Source organism: Aythya marila (genome assembly GCF_965140915.1).
Source record: "Aythya marila genome assembly, chromosome: 2".
NCBI lineage: Eukaryota > Metazoa > Chordata > Aves > Anseriformes > Anatidae > Aythya > Aythya marila.
This window is the reverse complement of record NC_139043.1, coordinates 45,371,634-45,391,917: the sequence shown is the minus strand read 5'-3', so window position 1 is coordinate 45,391,917 and position 20,284 is coordinate 45,371,634. Positions and strand designations below refer to the sequence as shown.

Sequence of the window (20,284 nt, the reverse complement as noted above, 5' to 3'; positions counted from 1 at the left end):
GAGTAAAGGCTCAAGCTGCAACACTTGTGTTTGTGGTGGTGTGGCATTTGTAATGAAGCAAGGCCAGAGGTTGCCACTGTTTGAGCTGTGTGTGATCACATAATAGTGGTTTCCGACCTAGAAAGAGCCAACAGGGTATAACAACAAGAATTGTCAGCATAAATATCCTGCCCTACTGTTTAGACCATCAATCCAGAGTGATTTCTTGGGTTTGGGAGGAAGTAATGCTCAGTGATAAGCATAGAAATAGAGAGTAAAATGTATCTTGGAAGTTAAGATTGATATGAAAGAGACCTGCTGAATTTACATACAGAGTTTGTGCAAGGTGAAATGCATGCTTTTTAGGTGTACTCCTGCAGGTTGCAAGAGTGCTGAACAAATTTAATGAAGCCTTAGAATAAGGCACTCTCAGGAGAAATCCAGAATTACCACTGTCTGCCCTTTTGCCAGGGAAAATGTGGCCCTGAAAGCAGGAACAGGGCTGTATGCCAAGTTCATGGTTCACCCCCGAAGTTCAGGGGCATGGTGGAAAGTTTCATTCTGAAGTTGGCTTATTTTGGAAAATACAGGATGATGTGTTCCTTTCTTCCATAGAAACTTTTCTTTTTTTTTTTCCCCTCTTGTTCACAATGGCAGAGTCTTATAGGCTAGCAGAACATTGTGCTGACATCTGCATGGATGGAAGGGATGTACTGGGCCTGCACTATTCTAAATGGACCTTTTCTCTCCTTACAGGAAAAGGAATGAAGAAAATGAGCAACATCTATGAATCAGCAGCCAATACCCTGGGAATTTTTAACAGCCCATGCCTGACTAAAGTGGAGCTGCGAGTTGCATGCAAAGGCATATCAGATAGGGATGCCCTCTCCAAACCAGACCCTTGTGTCATCCTTAAAATGCAGTCACATGGCCAGTGGTTTGAGGTGAGTGTTTAATAAAATGAAAATAATTCTTATGATGCTTTAGAATGGCATAACAAAACTGAGACAAAATTCAAATAGCACGAGCAATAAAGAGAAAAAGCAATTGGAAGCCTGTGGCAAAATCTTGTACGATAGATTTTCCATTGACTCTAACAGTTTGAATCAGATTCTTAATGATACTTTGAACTTCTCTTTGGAATCCCTATTAAAAATTAAGATGATTAAAGTATAAAGCATCATAAAACTTTTCCCTCTAGACATTCTCGTTTCATAAAAGCTATATAACAGCAGAGAGAATGATAGTGACCATTATAACATGCTTTCCAATCAAAAGAAGTAAAATGCTGTGGAAGAGAGGAGTATTTATTACCAGTTGGCATGGAATTCAACAACAGCAGTTTGATTTTCAAATTTTGAGCATTGCAGTTGGATTCATAGTTGAAGTTAGTAGCAAAAGCTAATACATTTGCCTTATCAATTTGCATTGTATTTTAGATTGCACGTTTGATAAGAAAAAAAATAACACCGATTTTAATCTTAGATAACACGAGATTTTAATCTTAGAAACCATTTGAATGATAAATAGAAACAGGATGTCCTAGAAACATTCAAATTGTTAATGAAGACCATTAAACTGAATGTTAGATTTTAAATGAAATCTTGGTGGTTATTTTACTTAAAAGTTACACTTGAATGTCTGTGGTTAATCAAGCTAAAAGGCATGAAATTTTATGGAGCATATGCATGAGAAAACAAGGTATCTGTCAAATCCAGTTCTCTCTTTTTGAGTGAGTATTTATTCCTCACTTTTCAACAGTTTCAGCATTCAGAATACAACAGTTTTCTGTAAAAAAAAAAAAAAAAAAAAAAAAAAGCAAAACAACCTGTGAATATATGTAGAAAGGAAAATCCTAAAATGTTGTGTGTTTTAATTTAGCATGTTCAACCAAGTCTGTCAGATTTCAGCAGTCTTATTCCAACTGTGTGGTTTTGATCTGTGGATCTTTGAAATTTTTCCAGTGCAGGGTCAGCACCAGCAGAGCAAACTTCAATGTTTTGTCTGTAGTCTTGCTCTTTTCTCAGTTTGTTGCTGTGTAAGCATTAGGTAGGTCTCTTGTAGAAAACAAGTCTTTAAGTAAAAGTAATTGTCTAAATCTCCCTTCTTTTAATTTAAAGCATTTAAAGCCATTCCCACTTGTCATTGTCTTCCTCAGCAAAAAGTTGCTCTCTGTCTTTTTTATAAGCCTTCTTTAAGCTAAAGCTGCATAAGGTCGCCCCTGAGTCTTCTCTTTTTTGGGCTGAACATCCCCAGCTATCTCAGTCTTTCTTCATAGGAGAAATTCATTGTCTTCATGTAACTGAAATATAAGATGATATAATTGTAGGGGGAAAAAAAAAAGGAATTTTAGCTAGTCATGCAGAAAGGAGCATTTAGCTATGCTACATGGAATTATTCAAGTGGTAGGAATTAAACAAGTAGTGAATTAAATGTCAAAATAAGTGAAATGCTCCTGATTGGAAAGGACAGATCCAAACTTTTGGGGCCATTTCAGTTCTCCGAATAACTAATAACTTTGAGTACATTTCACACAATTTCTCCCTGGACAGTTATGGGGAGGGTAAGTAGATTTAAATTATGTATTTTTAGGTTGCAATGGAGGTTCCCTTCATTTGATGTGGTTTTTAATTTGAAAAGTGCTTGAATAGAGAAATTCTTGCAGAACAGATCTGCTTGCTGATACGATTGTCATCTTACGGCAGTTGCTCCTACTGTCTAATGAAAGTCCAGGGTATTCATTTTAGTATGAACAAAAAGTTTTTATTAGTTCGTGTTCCTATCAGTGCTGCAAAGCTAATACAGCTCTGGCATGATGAGCCATTTCCTATTCTGGCCCTCACATTCTCAACAGAATTTTTAATTAAGTTCCAATTGCTGAATTAAATTGAGCAGAGTCGCTCAGGTATATCTGAAGACATAATTTGGCTGGAAGAATCATCTGCAGATGACAATCAGTGATCCAGCAAGACCTGAGACTGTAGACAGACTAATGATTTAAAAAATAAAAATAAAAAATCTAGTTACTGGTAAAGTGAATACATTCAATGCAGAAGTTACTGAATGACAACACAAAGAGAATTGGAACGTAAGAGTTTTGTATCTGTGGATCTAATGAATTCATGAAGATGTTGTGAACTTAAAGACACTGGAAAGCCCTTATAGGTTTGATGTCTTCAAATAGATTGCAGCAAAATTTCAGTATACATTAAGGGCTTCTGAATAGGGAGCAGCTGGGTTGAAGGTGCCTGAAATACAGTTTATGGTCTATATGTGGTTGTGCTCTTGCAAGTAGGTGCTGTAGAAATGTATGGAAGATGGTAAGGATGGCCTGAACAGCCCCAAATGGGCCAGAGGCAGCTGAAGCTGGTGGTTTTAACCTATTGAGATCGCACTGCCCATGAAACTAGAGATGCGAGGAAGTGGTGAATTGGTGGATTCACTCTACAGAAGCAGATGATGCTGAAAGTGAGGAATCTGTGCATATTTGGGAAAATTTTGACAAAACATGGCAGCCTGTCCCTGTGGGAGAAAGATTTATTTTATTTTTATTTTTTTGCAGTTCTGCAGTGCCGTATGTGCATGTGTGCGCTTGTATAAATTATGTCACCCACACGTATAAATAGAGAATGAAAATATCTGTGCTGTTGTAGAGCGGGTAGGCGCTGTTTTCAGATATTGGAAACGGCACGTGTAGTTTCTATAACATGGCTGTGGGGTTTGTTTTGTTTTCTTTTGTTTTTCAAAGAACAGTCATTGGAAGGTGTCCATGGTACTGCACAGCTGTGAAAGCATTAGGAGCACATGCAGGACACAAGTACTCAAAGCAGCCTCAGTATTGTCCCCGGTTCTGGCACAGATATACTTGCTGTTTTTTTTTTATATTCCTGTCTGGGTAGATGTTTCCCTAAAAACAAACATGCTCATGCACAGTGTGCACACAGCTCCCCACACGCCTATCTCTGTATGCATATTAATGCTGTCTGGAAAGTGCTGTCTCCACCAATGTAGAATTAAAATGCTATATTGTGTCTCCCAGGAAAGGGGTCAATCTGCTCTTTCTCTTGCAAGAAGTTTGCATTTTCAGCCTGAGATGACAGGGTGTGATGTAACAGAATTTGAGATTGTACTATCCGTATTTACTAAAAGACAAGTTGCTGATCCAGGGTTGAATTTTGGCTCTTCTGGGCCTTAGTTTTAGGCAGCTATGGTTGCAGAATGGCCAAATGTGGCATGCTTTTAATTGTTTAGGAGAATCATTTGATGGCTGTTTTTCAATATTAATTCAAGTTTAATTACTGAACTAAGCTTCAGGATGGGGAATAGCTGGATGGGGTACTGGAGTCAGGCAAAGGTATATGATGATAAACTAATTTTCTCCAATGATTATATTACCCACCTGCAGCGTGAATGTGCTTGTGTTATAAATGTTAATTTGCATGTTGGGCTGCAGTCTTCATCTGAGATGTGCTAGCGCGGAAATTGTCATTAACTTATTGTTCCTGAGAAAGTAGCTTGGCCCTGTTCACAGGTTGTTATCTGCATATGGCAAGTACACGTGTTACTCCGAAAATCGGGTATGTTGCTGAGCTGTGTCTCATCATACGAGGTTTCCATGAGATCAGGAGGTGTAATACAACCTGATGTAACCAGATGGAATATGTTGGCTGTGACTATGAAAACAGAAGGGCAGCTTTGGACGACAATAACCATGTCTGGAAATCAGGGAGGGTTTCCTGTAGCTGTATTCTTAGAGCTTTCTGCAGCAGGACATGGAGTATCTGCTACCTTGTGTATTTAAAGAGTCAACAGGCATTCTTGCTTTTTTCTTCTAAGTTTTTATTAATCTTGAAGTAAGAGCAGAGGAAATAAAACAGCACCGAAGACAGCATGCGGTTGCTAAAATTCATGTTGATGGAATGGGGTGATTTTTGTTGGATGGATAGCTTTGTTTACTGAAATATATTTTTATTTACTTTTTCATTAAAACAGTGATTGAAGTCACAAATTCAATGAAACCCAGCGAGTTTTGATGGAAGCGCATAGGGGAAAACCACAACTTTTCATCTTGATGTTTTCAAGATATAAGGCAGTGACTTGTCATTTAGCACGGCACTTGATTTCAAGGATTGGTTTGATTTGCACCTCCCCCAGAGGAAAATGGTTCACTCTTTTCTTTTGCTTTGACCACTAACCCAGTACAGCTGCATGGACCCTCGTGTAAGCAAACATTAGAGAGAAGTTGGCTTGGAAATGCATTGAACTGATTAACACACAAAATACCAGTGGAGTCTACTGAATAGGCTACTTAGGAATCAAGCTACAGGAAGGATACTGTCTTGCTCTCCAACTTTGTTTGCTTTTCCCTTTAGTTCTCTTTAATTCTAGCATTCTTCTCTTTCCTCCTCCTTCTCTGCCTCCTCACTTGCCTCAGCTCCAGATTTCCGAGTGTCTGCTGCCTCCTTTTGCTCCTCTGCATTTTGGAAGATGGGGGGGGGGGCTCCCTGCCCCTTCCTAGCATGGGGGAAGGATCTGAAGAGAAGACCTTGAGGCAGACTTCTGCTACTTGTTTCCATAGATACCCAAAAGCCTCTCTTGTGTTATCCATCTGTGGCTGTTACAGCCCACCACAGAAGCCAACGAGCCATGAAATAGGGGAGTCTGTGGGCCGACACGTTCCATGACTCTACTGAACCGTTCCAAAATAATTACAAAAGCACTCTGAAGAGAATATATATATTCTTTGCTGTATTTATTTGATGTTTTATATATATATTTTTTCAGTTCGTATGGATGAACAGAGTAATAGATGAAGCCTTTGGATGGAAAAGGTTTAATTATCAGAAAAAAGAGCTACCCCCAGCAGTAGCTATACAGAGCCAGCTTTAAGGCTGGTCTAACCCTTGTCTTGCATCTGCTGGTTGGTGACAGTGAAGAAGTGTGTGTGAGATCAGGGAAATGTCAAAGTGTCTTTCCAGCTTGCTCTGCCAGTGTCCAGCTCAGGGACTTCTTAAAGGGGTTGCTTATGCCTTTGTAACTAGCAATAGTAGATTTAATTTCCATAACTCAGTTTCAAATCATTTTAAAAGTTTTTTTTTTTTTTTATTTAAAAAATAAGCTTTTGCTATACCCTGGGACATACAGTTCTGTAGTTGTTGAATAAGGTAATATTACTTGCAATTTTATTTTATTTTTCTGAAACTGCCACTTACTGATCCATTTTAAGTTTCTTGTTCCTGCGTTGGAGGGGACACTGAAAATCCCTATTCATTTTCTCAATACAATTTTGCATTTTAATCTTTTGATTTGTCTGTCACTGCGTTAGGTGACAACTGTAATGTCCTGTATTTTGAAGATTAAGTATATCTATCCCATCAAGGAGCGTAGATTAGTTTGGATGGTTGGTTGAATGAACCACTTTTATTTCAAAATACTTCAGAGATGCAACGCTGAAAGCTTTTACAATATACCCATAGAGATTTTCAAGCAGTAATTTGAGATTTTTCCTGTGCTTTAAAGAGCTGTGAGGCATCAGAAAGAATTGGTTTACTGGATGTTTGGTGGCTTTGGGGATTATTATTTTTTTTATGTTATTTTTATGGTTTTTAATGTTAGCTAGAGCAGATTCTAGATGTTTTTTTCATGCTAACATTTCAACTTGGTGAACAGACATCCTGTACAAATTAAATTGTAAGGTTGAGATTATGGTAAGATGAACATACCAGGTTATGAAGATTTTTCTCTGGAAAAAAAAAAAAAAGTGTTATGAAGTCCTGCTGAGATGTTTTATATCAGGTTATGAATGATTTGGTGGAAGGGAGGTGCTTTCACTCAACAGCTCTCATGAAATTAGCTCCTCTCATTGTGAAGCAACTTCTGATTTATGTGTTGAGGTTTCTTATCTGCTGGATGTAGGGAGGGTCTGATAATTGAAAATACTACCTACATTTTTTCTGACCAAAACTAAGGACAAGTTTTTAATGAAATATTTCAATAGATTTATTGAAAATGCCTTTGGACTTACGCAGGTCTTGGCTGATGAAAGTCAATGGGGCAGAATTGAGTCTTTAATTGCAGTGATCAAGACTTTCATCAGAAAAGTAGGGCAATGAGATTCTTTTTAATGGTAGCATGGGGCCAAGGGCCTACTATGTATGATTGGAGCTGACAGTCTTAGTTGTCTGGCTTGTACCACCCAGATATCTCAGGTCCTTAGAGCACCTAGTCTTGTGCACAGATCTGTGCAAACAGTGACCTGTTAGCACAAGTGTTGATTATTCACCTTTGCACCCAATAAGAAGAAATAGGACTGGTCTTGCTGCTTTCATTTCCCAAGGAGTATTACTAGAAGACGATGATTAAGAGTTTCACAGGTGACGTTAGAGCCTTCTTGTTCTGACTCCTCAGACAGAAAGCTGTGATTTTATTTACTCCACAACAATGTGCCAAAGTATATGGCTTTATTAGCCTATTGTATCCTTGTAATTCAATATTGTATTTTTCTTTCTTCTCATTCATTAGGTATTTGTTTGATACTAATGAATGCTTCTTTGCTTAAGAATACTTGGTAGCCTCTGTTGCTGCCAAGATTTGCTTTTGGCTTCTTTCTGCTGCTGATAAATTACGCATAAGTCTTTCTGTATGGTGAGAGTGACAAAGTCAGCTCATCTTTCTCGACCACCACTGGAAGTCTGTGGGGTCAGGCTATAGGCTAATTGAATATTTTATCTCAATCCACTCTCAGCCTGAATTCATCTCACTGGATATTTTACTTTCCAGCACTCAAGATTTTACAGGCCTACTCTGTTCCATGGGTTTGTCAGTTGAAGAGCTGCTGTCATTAAGTGTTTCAGGAATAAGATTTTTTTTTTTCACTTGGGCATGGTCCTGTTCTACAATTTAAGCAGAGAGGCCAAATCACTAGCTCTTCAGAGAAACAGAGTTAGTTTGGTATCTTTCCTTGTAAATTTGGAGCCTGATGTGGGTATTTAAAAATGACAAGCTTTTTGAAAAACCATTTAATTGTAATCAAGACAGGTGGGACTTGACTGTGCAGTTTTCCCTCATATTCTACAGAACATCTTTCATAATATTCTGTTAACATCTCATACTTTGAGTACATTTTTATGAACATATATGCATAAACACAAAATGTAGAATTGCATTTTATGGTACTCTCATTTTTAAAAAGAAACACAACTCTCTTTATTTCCCAGCTTGTTATGCAAAGTCAGAAGTCTGAAAACTAAAGGTTGTAAATCGTTTGTGTTGGCAAATATTTTATTAAAGTGGGCACTGGGAATTTTTTTCCTCCTGTGTCTAGTTTAGAAACATGGACTTCATTAGCTTTTGATGAGATTTTTCTTTTTATACCCCAGATAGTAATAAGTGACTATTTATTTTAAATCCATTTTATAATAACCGTTTTTGCCTTTATCCTTTATCCTATCCATCACTGCTGCTTTCTCTTGAGCTTTCTCCCTGCCTCAGCTTTTAGACGTAGCCATAGTGCTTTTTTCCTCTCTCTCTTTTTACATCAACTAGTCTTTAAATTTAAACTCATTTGAATCAGACAGATTGTCTCAACTGAAGTCAGATGCTGTCACTTTGAGTCAATATATATGAAATATCTTAATGTTCCACTAGCTCAAACAGCAATCTCTGCTGCTGTAGTGCAGTTTGTGGAACGTGATGTAGGCATAAAGGAAAGAGAAAACTTGCATTGTGGAAGTCAGTTTTCTTACTGAGAGTGGTCGTGTTTGGGCTGGCTGCTTCCCTTCTACCAGAGCTGCAGGATATTTTCCTGCAGCAGCAGCAGGATGATGGGTTCAGGTCCCATCTGTCCAACTAAATCTCTTCAGGTCCCCTGTCCTCATGTCATTGCACAATGAAGAAGTTTTTCTCATAGTTTGCATAAATGAATAGAAACAAGTGTACTCCTGGGAAGTCAGGAGGGAGAACTTTCATGGAGAGGTGATAAAAGCAACATGGTCTCTCCCTGGTCCCATGGCTTGGAGCATCCTCTACTGGGAGTGTCTGTTGTTGGGACCGATTTTCAGGAGTCTTCCATCTGGTAAATCTGGGAGAACCATGGAAATAAAAGGATGAAAAAAAAAAAAAAAAGCGGGATCACAAAGTAATTTGTCACATTTAGGAAAAGGTTACCTGCTTAAAAACAGTTTACTCTACTAACTTAGATGAGAAGCTGAATGACTTGTACATGTTTACATCCTGTTCCATGATCCAGTGAACAGTGTCTTGAGAGCAATTTCTATATAGCCATCCTGCAGGTGCCATTTTCAGTTAGTGTACTACCATGGTTTTGCGAAACAGACACATAATAGACACATGTATTTTATTTGTACCTGTGCAGGAGGAAACTGGACTGGGTGTCTGGTTACCATATTTCTGTGTCTTTGCAAACATCTGCGTGTTGTTGCTGGTAGAAATATCTTGAACAGTTTTAGGCTGCCTGAAAAGTTTGCTTCATCTGAACTGGTGAGTGATTGCAGATGTGAAATATGGAGAAAACAATGGAAGGAGTTTTCTATCCTTGTATGTATCTCATTAGGTCAAAATACTCTGGCTGGCAAGCTATACAATTTATTTAATAAGCTTTTTGCCCCATAAACAAGGTACCTGAATTAAGTTTTTCCCCACAGTTGTGAATATTTCGTTATTGTTATTGAATTTTCATCAGTATTTCTGATTGTCTTAAGACATGCTTGGAAATACTGCCTGTAGCCATGCTGTTTGGTACTACTCAATTCATGCTTCACTAACTTTTCACAACTTTTTCTCAGAATAGCTTTCCACAGAGCTGTGACGTTTAAACAAGGGTCTCAGTGATATTAATAAAACAGGAGCTTTCTAATATTTACTTTTTAAACCAGGTCAACTCTTGTTGTTTTGTTGTGTAAGTAAGTTAAAAAAGTAAAAGGAAAAGAAAGAGCATTCACAAAGTTTTCAAAATGATGATGACATGAGGAAAACAAAGGCTTTCCAATGCCTATGCTGCTTTGGCAAGACTGGATAACTGGCTTGTTTAAATCAGTCATGATTTGTATATCTACAGAATAGATATCAAGTTATTGTCACCTGTAAGGCTAAATTCTGGTGTATGGTATTTACTACTCTTCATCTTACATGGAAGATATATATATATATATGGTCATGAACAGATCTGAGGGCTTGCAAATACCCTTCTTATTATGTCTAGTTGGGAATAATTCTCTTTTACAGCAGAAAGAAATCAGCATAATAGTCTGTAAAATCTATAGTAGTAAGCCCCGATTGCACAAAAAAGGACACTTGGGCTTATCTGTGCACAAGCAAGTCATGACAGCCTTTAAGCAGAAAGACAGACTCATCAGGTAAAGGAGTTTAAGGGGCAGAAGTACCCTTGTTTTAAAGTGTCCCCGAGGGGCAGAGATGGGGTAGCCTGCACTGAGAAGGCAGAGATGTTGGGAAATCTTAAACAGTGGTTTCCTTGCAGTCTAAGGCTAAAAAATAAATAAAAAATTGACGGCAGTGAAGAGTGAGTTAAGAAAGAGCTTGCTTTCTCTCCATCCCTCTCTACTCAGGAGTTAAAACAAAGGTTGTAAAGTAGAAGCTGTGATGCCTTTTCTCATGTGATACTGTACTAGGTTGTTGCAGATATAACTCTTCATAAGAGCTTTGTCAGTAGCATTCAGCAAAGGAAGGAAAACAAAGAGCTGATAATAAACATATAAGTAATTAGAGAAATGTTAATGCTACTTTAAAAGAAAAAAAAAAAAAAAAGGTTCCTGATGAAGAGGCATCACAGAATACCAGTAGCTCATGTGGTTGAATTACCTCAGGGAGAACTTTGCTGCAATCCAGTCCCAGTCTGTAAAGTGAGGGGATGCATTATCACTGCACTTGGCTTTAAGCCTCTCTGGCTGCTTTGAGTATGCTTTGGTATAAACTGAGAGAAGAAATGCTACAGTTCTGCATGGGAGGAGTTACCACGCTGCCATTAGCAGCCCAATGTTCAAAGAAAAGCATTTTTGATCCTTTTGCTCGCTTTCCCTGCAGTTTAATTATCTGTCAATCAGACATGTAGTTTTTAAACTCCAGACGAAGAGTGAAAGCCTGCTTTTATCATGGGCAGGCAGACATGCATTGCAGATTAGCTCAGCGATATGTCTGCCTCTCATGAGCTATTTATTACAGATACACAAACTTCACGCATCTCCAGGACAGATTTTAAGCCTGACTTGACTTTAGTAGTCTGACAGATTGTGATAAACCTACAGTAAACAGGAATCTTTGGAGCTGGTTTGTAAGTAGATAACTCATTTGATTGACTTGGTCCGTTGCTTCTTAACCTGTAGGATCAGAATGGGGCAGTCAGATTGTCAGCAACCTGAACTTCTGCTTTTACTGGGAGGGATTTTAAAGCTCAATATGAATTGTTTCATGAAGGTCCCAGCAAGGGAAGAGCCGTTACAAAAGACTGAGAACAACCGATTTAGGAAAACAGGCAGACTCAATGTCAGTGTTCTTTGAGAAGTCTTCCATTCCAATATTTGCTGCCCAGAGATACCAGATCCATGAAGTTGATTTTGTTTAAAATCAGCACATAACAAGGTACCATCCTGTTGATATGGACTGTTGGAGCTTAAGTTTATGCCAAGGAAAGTAAAAGCAATTTCCCTGAAAGTGTTTTTCATCTTCGCTCATATTTGGTAGTAGCTTAAAAATATTTTTGCATTAGTTACGCTGTAATCGGGCCAGAATGTAGACCTCATGAAATCTAACTGAAAATTGTAGTGTCCAAACTACATTTCCATATAGATAAGGTGATCTTATCTGTTAACAGATATTTTCAGTCTTTGCGTGTTTTTTTTTATTTTTTTCCATTTTAAGAAATGGAAAGGATTGATGTTTCTTCTTTTTCTCCTTGAAATCTTTTGACTTTCACGTATAAAAAAATAAAATTCAAGCTGAGCCACTTTGCATCAATTATCTACATAGCTCTGAACTGAGATTTTTTTTGTGTAGTTTGTAGTATTCAAGTTGTTTGTGATACTTGTGGGTGTTTAGAGCAAACACAGAGCGGAGTACAAAACCAAAGGGTATTTCTGCATAAATTACTCCCCTCCCATCCTGATTTCCATTAAAAAAAAAAAGCAGAAACTGTTTCACAATAGGTTTCTGTCTCTTTTGAATCTTACTTGTCAAATAAAAAGGACTTTTTGCCCGTCACCTCACAGCTTGCAGACCACCTCATTGACTAAAGTGTTCTTCTTGTGCTTGTGCAGCAGCTTTGCTTTTAGTTGTTTTACATTTTCACTTTGGAAGCTAAGACTGCATCTCAGTAAAATGCTAGAACCACAACTTCTGCTTTTGTTCTTTTTACTACTCTTTGTGTTCTTCCAAAAGAAGATCCTAGAAGGTGATGTGTGAACTGATTACCTCAGAGGAGTAAAGCTCAGAGCTGGAAGTGTCCCGTGTTCCTGGCGGAGGTGGCTACCACCTGCAAACCACTGCTGCTGGCAGGAAAGCAAACTACTTTTACTGATCTTGGCTCTACACAAGTGCTACTCACCAAAAATCTCAGGACACTGTGGACAGTCTATACAACACCTGTACTGCCTGGGTGTAGGTTGCTTGGGTGATCAGGCTTGACAGGTTTACTTGGCTTTTTTTTCAAAATGTCATACTTAAAGATGGTAAAATGTGTGATGAGCCAATTCTTGGTCTAAATAATCTCCCATGGGATAGTTTATAAGTCACTGGAAATTGAATCATTGCTGTAGTTCCCTATCAATAATTGCCAAGTTCAAAGACGATACAGTATGTATTGTCTTCTGTATTGTTCAAGCCAGTTTCTTTACAGTTTAGTTGAAATTCATAATCAAATATTAACTACAAGTATCTAAGGTAAATCTCATCATTTTGTGAGATGCTTAGTTTTTGTTCCACACCTGCATGCGCATGAAATTGTGGTTTCGAAGCAGAAAACTATCCAGCTTGATAATTACATTTTGTCTTGCTATACATAATCAACATGAAAATATGGGTATGGAGGCTTTTGTTCTTCAAGTGCTTGGAAAAACTCATTATCTTACTATGGCATCAGCAAGCTGATACATGCCGTGGGTATAGAACTGGCTGCTGGTGTAGAACCAAGTGCAACAAATCACTTCTCTATGCTGCTTTTGGGAAACATTACGGTGGTCACTGAACCTTGTTGTATTTAACTTTAAATGCTGTTTGAGGACTGATTAGTCTGCTGTAGCCTTGCTACATGTGTAAACTTAAAAGCTTATAATATGTCACTGTCACACTAACTATGGACTAGATTCAATAACCTTACTGCCATGGCTGCCCTTACGGCTGCCCTTTCGATTCCCATGGGTGCATGAACTGTTCTGTCACCGACAGTGACATTTATTGTTTAAAGCCATATCTTCATTTCTCCTACCTTATTTTGGACATACCAGCTGCCATACATGTTTTTCCTATTCTGCACAGAAAAATGCAATTTAAAGACCTGCTCTTTTGTTTTTCCGTTTGATGTTGTGGCCTTTATGTTGTCAGCTCATCCAGCATTTCAGGTATATTTACTGCCCGCTGCATGCTTAATTCTGTTCAAGGCCCTGTGCTTGCCTGCTTGCTTCCTTGGTCCTTTTTTATGTAAATCACAAGATAGTTCTTTTATCAGCTTTGCATTAATCTTATTATTTCTCTTTATAAAGAAAGCTATTCATGGATTTTGTCAGGAGTGTCAGGAGTGTCCCTTCTATCTGTAGGGTCAACGGTTTTACCTGATGTTTTTTTGTTTAGCTCAGGGATTAGGTCACTTCCAGATTGTTAGAGCCAATTTAACTTTTTTTTTTTTTTTTTTTTATATATATATATATATATATATATATATATATATATATATATATATAGCTGCTTCCTCCCCAGGAACCTGTTGAGATTCTCTAAACGATGTATCATAACTACCCCACGGTGGAGAGTGAGACTTATACTTAGTAAAAGTTAAAATTCTACATGCAGCTCCAGGTCCTCACAAAAGTGTTATTTTGCAGTTCAACTTCTTGGTGATGCTGTTTGTTTTTTAAACTTCCAGAGATTTATTTTTTTCCCACAAATTTTCATTGGTTGGGGATTTGCTGCTCAACATCAAATCGCATTATTGGCATTGAAAATAAAGTACTTGCAGGGCTTGCATGCTCCTTTTTAAATTTATTCTATAGATTTTGCTTTTTAGGATTTATCCAGTACTGTAATGATTTAAAGTGACTGTATTCTGACCTTCAGGTGTCCCTGCTTTATGTGGAGGAAAAAAAAAAAAAAAAAAAAAAAAGGTGGTTGCAAGTCTCAGGTTCAATGGAAAATAACACAGTGCATCTCTCTCAACTAGATATTTTGTTTCTGATTTTTTTTATTACATTATGAAACTTTCCCATTTTATATAGCTAGGACTTAAAGAATGAAAGGAAATATTATTGTACTGTAAGGAACCATTCAAAAGCCTGAAGGTTTCCTTCATATTTTAGGAGAACTGTGTCAGCAGTTTGCTCGTGTTATTTTTGGAAGGGTAATACTAAGAACCCCAAGGAATACATGCATCTTTAATAAACTTTGAAACCAAGGAAGCCCATATTTTTGAATACATTTTAATTGTATGAGTTGGGAATATTTTTAAATAAGATTCTGCCACAGTGATGGAGTTCAGAGTTTATATTGTCACAGTATGCCTCTTTCCATCTGTATATCCCCTTTTAAAGCAGCTATGTGCTCTTATTCATTTTACTGGAGCACAGCTGATGTGGGCTAATTATTTTTTTCCTCCCTTGCATTGTATCACTCTGCTTTTTCTGCTGATTTCAGCTGGAGTTGGAGGTCAGTCTATTTAAAGAGCACACACTTTTATCTTGATGTCTCTTGTGAACTGCTGTATAATTTGGCTACTCCTGGGGATCTTTGCGGTGAGAATACATAATTTACCGACCATCTGTCTGGCTTTTCCTTTCATTTCAGTTTTTCCTCCCCTTACCTGAAAAGGCTGCAGTTATGTAACATGTATGTAGAAGTGTAAGTAAACTGCTGGCCACGTTACATACCAGGATTGTCATTCAAAAGTCAACTTTGTGCCAGCAATTGCTGTTACTACATGAAATACAAAGGAAGGCTGGTGTGATGCACATACTACTGAAGAGATTTGTTTATAATGGATTAGTTTGCTCCAAAAGGAGTTTGAGCTTTTTCATAACATGATTGTTGATTTCTTGACAGCTATATATTGCCCATGGCCAGTGTTCAATACGCCAGGCTAAACCTTCTTTTGTGACCACCATTCAAACACTGCTCAGATACAGAGCTACTGGAAATCCTGAATGTTCTGGGTGGGAGGCTCAAGCTAGTTACATTTGGGGATAGTGTGTATGTGTATATGGCAGAAAGATGGAAGTAAGGTAAGCTAGAAGAGCCATTGATGCAGATACAAAGTGAGATTCTGTCTAAAGAGAGGTAAACATGGAAACTGTAATACAGGCTGGAGAGCAGTGGTGGGTGGTACCAAGAAAAGCCTAAAGAATAGGCTTTTGGATCTGAGATTTGGCTGAAGGACATTTATGGTTGAGGAAGTAAAAACTTTGGTTAATTGACATTTTAATGAGTGTTTAAAATTATTTACATCAAAATATTTACATCAAAGCTGCATGACACTAACCCTAGTTTTCCTTCTTAGTGGAATAACCTGAGTGGACCCAAAACTTGGCACATACGAGATGGGCTCGTGCTTGACTGAGGCTTATAGCAGGATTAGCTTGTGGGTTTTGTTTTTGCCTTTTTTTTTACAGCAGTTGCAATATCTCTGGATAAAAGTGTGTGTGCTGCATCTATAGAGTGGCATTTCATGTAGATACAGGTGTGATGGATCACCATCACTGTTAAAGGTAATCTCTTAAAAACCGCTACAGGGATCTTGTGTCCAATCTCATAAATTACAGTTTTATTCTAAAAATATAAATATGCAAACTCAGACCTAAAGTATTTTTTTTATTTTTTTTTCCCTTACCCCAGTTGTTTCCCACTCTGTTGTCTGTGTTTATAAGTTACTTATATGTAAGCTCTTAGGAGCAGGAAGTATCTGTTCTGTTTTATACGGAACGGATAATGAGACCTTATCTAATTCTCTAGGTGTTGTCACAATAAAAATAATCATAATGATAAACCTCTGAGTAGTAGTAACTCAGATACAGCTGAGGAGCTTACCCTGCAGTTAAAGTTTTAATTTGGAGCATAAAGAAAAAAATGACAAAGCATACACGGATTTTTATTTTTGGTTATCTTCTGCTTAGAGAAAATACTAAGCATGGCTCATCACTTTACAACGAGATAGGTTTGGCTGTTTTTTGTTTTTATTTTAAAACAAAACAATTATTCTGCAATATATGAAGTGTTTGATTTAGACACGTTTTTTAAAGATCAGCATTCATTGCACATGCTGTGAAGTGCAATTGAAAATTAAAAGGCTGCCTTAGAATTTTAAGAGCACCTGGATCTTATTTTAGAAGCAATTGTAACTCTGGGCCAGCACCTTGTAGGGTAATTTAGAAGTGTTTTATTTTATTTTATTTTTATTTGAGTACTTGGTGAGGAATTGATTTGAACAATGCGGTGCTGAGCTCTTCAGATTTTGAAGTACTTCCAATTCCCAGTCATGCTGAGCTGCAGATCGTGATCTTCTCCTCTTGGTCTTACAAGGCCAGCTGTCTTAAGAATATCACTAAGAAAAAGAACTGAATATGGGCTCTTTTGATTTATTGAACATATTTTATTTCACGTATTTCTCTCTGATTTTTCTTGCCTTTGGCTCATGCATAGGAGAAATTCCTTAGACTGGCAGAAGACACTTAAAAGTTTTGAAAGAAACTAGAGGCATGTAAAAGCGGTCAATTGCACCACATCATTTCAGGATTTGAGGAGAGTGTTGGCATCGGTAAAATGTTCACAAGCATCACCGAAAATGATGAGTGTATTGATTTGTCCAAGGTAAAAGGGAAGATATTATGAAACAGTTCTTCACATATATTCAGTACACCATTTGTGTATGGTCTGCCCTGTGCCCAGTGTGAGACTGGACCTTGTGGGGATGAGATGCAGGGGAAAGAGGAGGTGATCACGTAACTAAGGCTTGTTGTAATGCACAGGCAAAAAGAGAATCTGGCTGTACAGGTAGCCTCAGTTTTGGAAATTAGTATAGTGGGCACTTGACTATGAACCATGAGTCTTCATTAAAATGGCTGCTTTTGGAATGCCCTATACAGGGCTATTGTGTTGCCTTACTCACCTGTATAGAGTGACACAAGGCCATCATTTCTCAGTTTTATTTTCAAAAGTACAGGCAATGTGGGGACACCCATTCTCAGCAAGAGGTAATAGTTGTCCTAAAGGAGCTGTTGGACTCCCTTGAGGGTGGAGAGGCCCTGCAGGGAGATCATAACAGCCTAGTGGGCTGAGCGATCACCAGCTGCGTGAAGTACAAGAGCAAGTGCTGGGTTCTGCATCTGGGACAGGACAACCCTGGCTATACGTACAGGCTGGGGGGACTAGAGGCTGAAGAGCAGCTCTGCAGAAAGGGATCTGGTTAATGGCAAGCTGAATGTGAGTCCGTGGTGTGTCCTGCCATCTCCTGGGGTGCGTTGGGCACGTCACTGCCAGACTGTCGAGGGAAGGGATTGTCCCGCTCTGCTCTGTGCTGCTGCAGCCTCACCTTGAGCACTGGGTGCAGTACGGGACACCACAATGTAAGAATATAAAACTATTAGAGAGTGTCCAAAGGAGTGCTACAAAGATTCTGAAAGGTCTAGAGGGCAAGATGTAATAGGAGTGGCTGAGGTCACTTGGTTTGTTCAGCCTAGATATGGAGGGGAGGCCTCATGGCGGCCTTACAGCATCCTCAAGAGGGGAGTGGAGGGGCAGGCGCTGAGCTCTGCTCTCTGGGGACAGCGACAGGAGTGAGGGAACGGCATGGAGCTGGGACAGGGAGGGGTCAGGCTGGGGGTTAGGGAAAGGGTCTGCACCCAGAGGGTGGCAGGGCACTAGAACAGGCTTCCCAGGAAGGGCACTGAGCCTGCTGGAGTTCAAGTGTTTGGACAGCGCTCTCAGACATAGGGTTTGATTTTTGTGTGGAGCCAGGAGTTGGACTCCATGATCCTTGTGAGTCCCTTCCAACTCAGGATATTCCCTGATAAATACAGGGGGTTTTGTTCCATTTCTCCATATAGCAATTAGCCCCTTGCAGACACGTGCAGATGGGATTGCAAGCAGCTGGGGCTGTAGCAATGCGTCAGTAAGTCACTGGAGATTCACTGTGATGTGAGCCACCAGCAAGAAACTAATACAAATAGCTGCAATACAGTGAGAAGCTGCCAACAGGCAGCTCATGATAACAGTTTGCAACAACTTGTGGTGGTGCCCAGTGATGGTGTGGGGAAGTGTATGCCAATATAGAAATGTTTTATCCACTGGAGCTGTGAAACTGTTAGGATGACATTATACAGCATTAGCATCTCCCTATACTGGGCAGGTATCTTTAAGGGGCTGGGGGAAGGCTCAGTGTACTTTTGCCTTTGGGTTGAGATAAATAAAACATCATAAGATACATTAGAGATTTCACTGGAGTGTGGAGGAGGAGAATGTAAAGTCTGAATATTTTGTTTTCTGTCTGAATCACTAATGTGCTACCAGTCAGTTTAATTAGAATAATTAGTCATGAAATATATAATTGGTCTGAATCTTCCTGCAGATTATATAGAGATCTTTTGAAGAGGAATGTGATTATTTGATACTGATCCTGCAAACATTTATGCACACTCTGAGCTCAGTGTGCATGAATCACTGTGTATGCAGCAACATCCCATTGACTGCAAAAAGCAAGCTTCCCTTTCAGCAAAGGGGCTTTTTCAAATTGAGCTTAATCACTGGGCTGCATTTTTCTGTGACTGGGATTTGTGGCTTGTACATTATTCTAGGGATACCTTCTGCAGAGTATGGTTTTCACCTTACAAATAGTACTGGTATATGAAGAACGGTGACTTACAGTGGCCATGTGATGTCAGGTCCTCCGTGGCTCGATTTCTATCTTGGTCTCTTCAGAGGTGCTTCTCCTCTACCCTGTGTGTGATGTTATTTTGGCACTACTGTGGCAGGTCCTGCTTTGGGGAAATGACCCAGCTGAGTAGTAGGTGTGGGGAAGTGTGTGCTCTCAGTTTCCTGTGGACTCTGCTGGATCAGTTTCTGGATCCAGTTCAGTCTGGTGATGTGCTCACACATGATCCTGCAAAACAGAACAAGTTGAAGAGAGGATGGGAAGTTGCTGGCACTGTGTGGGAGAGCTGGCCTTCGGTGGGTTAGACTGGTCAGGATTGCTTTGTTTGCTTTTCACTGTGTGGGGGGAGAACTTGAAAAAATAGAGCAATTGTTGTAGATATTGACCCTTCTCATGTAATTCCTGATTACTTGCTAACTAGGAAACTGGCAAGATTTAAAATAAAATTCCTTAAAATTGGTGCACTAACACTGAAAGTGAAAAATAAGATTTAATGATTGCAAAATGTGAATGTTGCGTTATTAGTTTATCTTTCTAATTCCGTGAGAAGCAGGTTAGTAGGATGTTAGACAAGCCATGGTTTCATCTGAATTTTAAACAGAATTATTTTCGAAATACATCTGACTAATTTGTATGAAGGTTTTATAATCAATGAATATTGTCAGAAGCTATCATTTTCCCTCCCCAGACGAGACATTTTAAAATAGGTTTAACTTTTTTTTTTTTTTTTTTTTTTGTAGTATCTTTTAATTTTATATGTTCATTACAAGTCATATGCATTTGTGATGTGTCCTTGATTTTGCAAGTTCAGAGCACTGATGCTATTACTGTGAATAGTCTGGTCCAAGTCAGTAGGCTTTCTTTTCAGAAGACAGTGAGGTATTTTAATTTGTTTGCAGGTTTTCACTGGTATGAGGTTATTGTGAGCTGAAGGGAAGAGTCTATATAAGAAGTGCTATTGCTATTTTATTTCCTATTTGCCATTATTTATTTGCCATTTCATCTTATCTCACTTGCATATTCTCTAATAATACAGCTTTAAGTTCTCACAAATTTCTTAGAAAGTAATGTTAAGAGACTGATTCTCTTTACCTTGTTTATTTCTTATGTCAAAATTATTTCTTACCCTGAAATTATGTAACAGTTTCATTATAGGTAGTAAAATTAACGCCAAAGAAGTCCCAGAGGGTATTAAGGGGACATTCTGTA

At 38.6% G+C, this 20,284-nt stretch overlaps 1 protein-coding gene across 1 annotated transcript in view; it reads left to right on the top strand.

The window, feature by feature from the left end:
• The first annotated feature begins 741 nt into the window (after window positions 1-741).
• Window positions 742-20,284, top strand: part of CPNE4 (copine 4) — a 178,802-nt gene continuing 159,259 nt past the window's right edge. Inside the window, exon 1 of the mRNA XM_082754794.1 lies at window positions 742-923. Within this exon, the coding sequence (XP_082610920.1) occupies window positions 744-923 (180 nt within the window). The 5' untranslated portion in view covers window positions 742-743. The remainder of the gene's footprint in view (window positions 924-20,284) is intronic.